This window comes from Coturnix japonica, unplaced genomic scaffold (genome assembly GCF_001577835.2).
Source record: "Coturnix japonica isolate 7356 unplaced genomic scaffold, Coturnix japonica 2.1 chrUnrandom1081, whole genome shotgun sequence".
Taxonomy (NCBI): domain Eukaryota; kingdom Metazoa; phylum Chordata; class Aves; order Galliformes; family Phasianidae; genus Coturnix; species Coturnix japonica.
In genome coordinates, this window is record NW_015440409.1 from 1 (window position 1) to 5,411 (window position 5,411).

The 5,411-nt window shown below is 61.5% G+C and overlaps 1 protein-coding gene across 1 annotated transcript in view; it reads right to left on the reverse strand.

Annotated features, from left to right (window-relative positions):
• Positions 1–10: 10 nt before the first annotated feature.
• Positions 11–5,411, reverse strand: part of TRIM46 (tripartite motif containing 46) — a gene marked incomplete at its 3' end in the record, with an annotated part of 6,972 nt that continues 1,571 nt past the window's right edge. The window contains exons 2-5 of the mRNA XM_015851352.1: positions 5,353–5,398; positions 3,650–3,793; positions 2,529–2,624; positions 11–295 (exon numbers count right to left, since the gene is read on the reverse strand). Of these exons, the coding sequence (XP_015706838.1) occupies positions 11–295; positions 2,529–2,624; positions 3,650–3,793; positions 5,353–5,398 (571 nt within the window). The remainder of the gene's footprint in view (positions 296–2,528; positions 2,625–3,649; positions 3,794–5,352; positions 5,399–5,411) is intronic.

Consider the following 5,411-nt stretch of genomic DNA (forward strand, 5'->3'; position numbering starts at 1 on the left):
CCCCCATAACCTGCACCCCCCATACCCTGCACCCCCATAACCTGCAGTGCAGCTGCTTGGCCGCCTGCACGAAGCAGGGCTGGTCCGTCTCTTTCAGCACCTCCTGCGCGTATCCCACCATCCCGGAGCTGTCCAACATGCTGCGATGCTCCTGCAGCTGCAGCTGCAGCCGGCCCAGCCGCTCCTGCTGATGCTCCTCGATGCGGCGCAGCAGCTCCACGCGCTTCTCCTCCAACGCGGCTCCCAGCGCCTGCATCAAACCCTGCACCTCCTGCTGCGCCTGCGCGCCGTTCAGCTGCGGGAGGGGACAAGGGAAAGGGGCGGGGTCAGGGTAAAAGGGGGAGGGGTTATGCAGATTGGGAGGTGCTGATTGGGCAGGGTTAAGCAAAGGGGGCGTGGTCAGGGCAAAAGGGGCGGAGTCAGGGCAAAGGGGGCGGGGCTATGCAGATTGGGAGGTGCTGATTGGGCAGGGTTAAGCAAAGGGGGCGTGGTCAGGGCAAAAGGGGCGGGCCTATGCAGATTGGGAGGTGCTGATTGAGCAAGGCAAGGCAAAGGGGGCGGGGTCAAACTAAAAGGGGGCGGGGCTATGCAGATTGGGAGGTGTGGATTGGGCAGGGTAAAGCAAAGGGGGCGTGGTCAGGTCAAAAGGGGGCGTGGTCAGGGCAAAAGGGGCGGAGTCAGGGCAAAGGGGGCGGGGCTATACAGATTGGGAGGTGCTGATTGGGCAAGGCAAAGGGGGCGGGGTCAAACTGAAAGGGGGTGTGGCTATGCAGATTGGGAGGTGCGGATTGGGCAAGGCAAGGCAAAAGGGGCGGGATTAAAGCACAGGGGGCGTGGTCATGGCAAAGGGGGCGGAGTCAGGGCAAAGGGGGCAGGGCTATGCACATTGGGAGGTGCTGATTGGCTGGGGCTAGGCAAAAGGGGCGGGGTCATGGCAAAGGGGGCGGGGCTATGCAGATTGGGAGGTGCTGATTGGGCAAGGCAAGGCAAAAGGTGCAGGGCTATGCAGATTAGGAGGTGCTGATTGGCTGGACTAGGCAAAGGGGGCAGGGTCAAACTAAAAGGGGCGGGGCTATGCAGATTGGGAGGTGCGGATTGGGCAAGGCAAGGCAAAAGGGGCGGGATTAAAGCAAAGGGGGCGTGGTCAGGGCAAAAGGGGAGGAGTCAGGGCAAAGGGGGCGGGGCTATACAGATTGGGAGGTGCTGATTGGGCAAGGCAAGGCAAAGGGGGCGGGATCAAAGCAAAGGGGGCGTGGTCAGGGCAAAAGGGGCGGGGCTATGCAGATTGGGAGGTGCTGATTGGGCAGGGCAAGGCAAAAGGGGCGGGGTCAAAGCAAAAGGGGGCGTGGTCAGGGCAAAAGGGGCGGAGTCGGGGCAAAGCAGATTGGGAGGTGCTGATTGGGCAAGGCAAGGCAAAGGGGGCGGGATTAAAGCAAAGGGGACGTGGTCATGGCAAAAGGGGCGGAGTCAGGGCAAAGGGGCGGGGCTATGCAGATTGGGAGGTGCTGATTGGCTGGGGCTATGCAAGAGGGGCGGGGTCAAAGCAAAGGGGGCGGGGCTATGCAGATTGGAAGGTGCTGATTGGGCAGGGCAAGGCATAAGGGGCGGGGCATGGAAAGGGGGTGGGGCGATGGGCGGGGTCAAGGCAAATGGGCGGGGCTATGCAAATGGTGCGTGGTCAGGGCAAAAGGGGGAGGGGCTATGCAGAATGAGAGGTGCAGATTGGGCGGTGCTAGGCAGAAGGGGGCGTGGTCAAGGTAGAAAGGGGCGGGGCTATGCAGATTGGGAGGCGCAGGTTGGGTGGGTTTAGAAAAAGGGGGGCGAGGTCAAGGAAAAAGGGGCGGGGCTATGCAGATTGGGAGGTGCTGATTGGGCAGGGCTAGGCAAAGGGGGCGTGGTCAGGGCAAAGGGGGCTTGTTCAAGGTAAAGGGGGCGGGGCTATGCAGATTGGGAGATGCTGATTGGATGGGGCTAGGCAGAAGGAATGGGGTACAGACAAAGGGGGCGTGGTCAAACAAAGGGGGTGGGGCTATGCAGATTAGGCAATGTAGATTGGGCGAGGGTAGGCAGAAGGGGCGGGGTCAAGGCAAAAGGGGTGGAGCTATGCAGATTGGGTGATGCCGATTGGACGGGGCTATGCAGAAGAGGCGGGGCAAGGGAAATGGGGCGGGGCTATGCAGATTGTGTGAGGCAAGGGGCGGGGTCAAGGTAGAAAGGGGCGGGGACAAGCCAAAGGGGCGGGATCAGGCAAAAAATGGGCGTGGCTATGCAAATGTAGCGATGCAGATTGGGCAGGGCTAGGGAAGGGGGTGGGGTTAAGGCAAAGGGGGCGTGGCTATGCAGATTGGGAGGTGCCGATTGGACGGGGCTAGGCAAAGGGGGCGTGGCTATGCAGAAGGAGCAGAATGATTGGCAGGTGAAGCAGAAGGGGGCGGGGCGATCAGCACGGAGCTCAGCACGTGGTGAATGGGTGGGGGGGGGGGGGGTCCCAACCTGGACCCCCCCCAACATGGCCGGACCCCCCCCACCTCCGTGTGCCGGATGGTCTCCTCCAGCTGCGCGATCTGATCCTGCACCACGTCCTGGCTGCTGAGGATTTGGGCCAGGCTCTTGGTCAGCTTCTCCTGCAGGAAATTGGGGGGGGGGGTTAAAAAGGGGGAGGGGGCTGAGTGCACCCAGACCCAACACAGCCCCACACCATGTGGGATCCCCACCCCACTAAGCCCCACACACCAACCCCCACCCCACATCCCATGGATCCAACCCCACCCCACCCCTACCCCATAGGGGAATCCCCCCCCCATCCATGGCTCCCATCCCCACCCCACAGAGCCCCACAATCCCATGGTTCCCCCACCCATATCCCATGGGTCCCATCCCCATCCCACACCCCATGGCTCCCCGCCCCCCCCCTCGCCCACCCCACCCCCATACCCGCCCCACAAAAAAATTCCATGTGGTTTCCATCCCACCCCCACAGAGGCCCCAATCCCATGGTCCCCATCCCCCCCCCACGATCCCATGAGCTATTCCCCCCCCACACACTCTCATATCCCATTCCACCCCATGGCTCCCCATCCCTTGCCCCATCACCCATGGGGGCCCATCCCCACCCCACAGAGAGTCCCCATTACCCATGGTCATGGCCCCCCCACTACCCATCCCCACGCCCCCATGGCTCCCATTTCCCACCTCACCACCCTCATCCCCCACCCCACACCCCATGTGTCCCAATTCCCACCCCCACCCGCCCCCGCCCCCCATCACACCCCACCCGCCAAATAAAAAAAAAAAAAAGAAACATCCCCCCTCATGGCCACCCCATTGGGTCCCATCCCCCCCCCCATAATCCCATCCCAACCCCATAGCACCCCATTCCGCCCACCCCCCACCCCATGGCTCGCCCCCCCAGGATCCCATGCCCACCCTATTTACCCCGCCAATTCCTGCCCCTACCACCCCTTAAGCTCCCCCCCCAATGGATCCCATCCCACCCCACACCCCATTTGTGTCCCATCCCACCCCAACACCCCCCCCCCCCATCCCTGCCCCACACCCCATGGCTCCCCTCCCCCATGGTCCCATCCCACCCCACAACCCCCCATCCCTGCCCCACATCCCCCCCCACACCCCACATGTCCCCCCTCACCCTTAGTGCCTGGTATGCGCTGAGCACGGGGCTGATCTTGTGGCTGCTGTGAGCGCGGCGCAGGCGGCAGAGCTGGCACAGGAGGCGCTGGCAGCTCTTACAGTAATGGCTGACCTCCTCCTTGTGCTCCGGGCACAGCAGGCCCTGCAACCCACAGCAAAGGATGGACAGGGACAACCACCCTATACCCACCCCAACCCCATAGCAGGAGCCCCCTATAGGGCCACACCATGGGGCTGGGCCTGCAGACCCCCCTGTACCCACCCCAACCCCATAACAGGAGCCCTCTATAGGGCCTCTACATGGGGCAGGGCCTGCACACCCCCATATACCCACCCCATCCCCATAACAGGAGCCCCCTATAGGGCCAATCCATGGGGCTGGGCCTGCAGACCCCCTATACCCACCCCAATCCCATAGCAGGAGCCCCTTATAGGGCCATTCCATGGGGCTGGGCCTGCAGAGCCCCCTGTACCCACAACAGCCCCATAACAGGAGCCCCCTATAGGGCCACTCCATGGGGCTGGGCCTGCAGAGCCCCATATACCCACCCCAGCCCCATAACAGGAGCCCCCTATAATAGGGCCGCTCCATGGGGCTGGGCCTGCAGACCCCCCTATACCCACCCCAACCCCACACCCCATAAAAGGAGCCCCCTATAGGGCCACTATATGGGGCAGGGCCTGCAGACCCCCCTGTACCCACCCCAGCCCCATAACAGGAGCCCCCTATAGGGCCACACCATGGGGCTGGGCCTGCAGACCCCCTATACCCACCCCAACCCCATAACAGGAGCCCCCTATAGGGCCGATCCATGGGGCTGGGCCTGCAGATGCCCTATATCCCCCATACCCCCTATAGATCCTATATATCCTATATCCCCTATATGTACCTTAGTCCTAAAGGTGAGGCTGGGCAGTGTAGGTTCATGCTACGCCCTCTGTGTCCCCCAGGGGTGGTAGAGCTTGAAACACTCATAGCAGCCCCCTATACCCCCCATACATCCTATATCCCCCATACCCCTATAGATCCTATAGACCCCATCCATACCTTAGCCCTGAAGGTGAGGCTGGGCGGTGTGGGCTCAGTATGGCCCTGCAGAGCCTCCTATACCCCCTATATCCACTGTAGACCCCATACCCCCTATACCCCCCATAGATCCTATAGATCCTATACCCCCCATCCATACCTTAGCCCTAAAGGTGAGGCTGGGCGGGGTGGGCTCGTGCTGTGCCCTCTGTGTCCCCCAGGGGTGGTAGAGCTTGAATAGATCCTATATCCCCCATACCCCCTATAGATCCTATATCCTCCCCATATCCCCCATACCCCCTATAGATCCTACATCCCCTATATCCCCTATATGTACCTTAGCCCTGAAGGTGAGGCTGGGTGGTGTAGGTTCATGCTGCGCCCTCTGTGTCCCCCAAGGGTGGCAGAGCTTGAATAGATCCTATATCCCCTATATCCCTTATAGATCCTATACCCCCCATACCCCCTTACCCCTATAGATCCTATACCCCCCATCCATACCTTAGCCCTAAAGGTGAGGCTGGGCGGCGTTGGCTCATGCTGAGCCCTCTGTGTCCCCCAGGGGTGGCAGAGCTTGAAGCACTCATTACAGACACCCTATATCCCCACACCCCATATATCCCCTATACCCCCTATATCCCCTATATCCCCTATATCCCCTATAGATCCCATACCTTAGCCCTAAAGGTGAGGCTGGGCGGTGTTGGCTCATGCTGAGCCCTCTGTGTCCCCC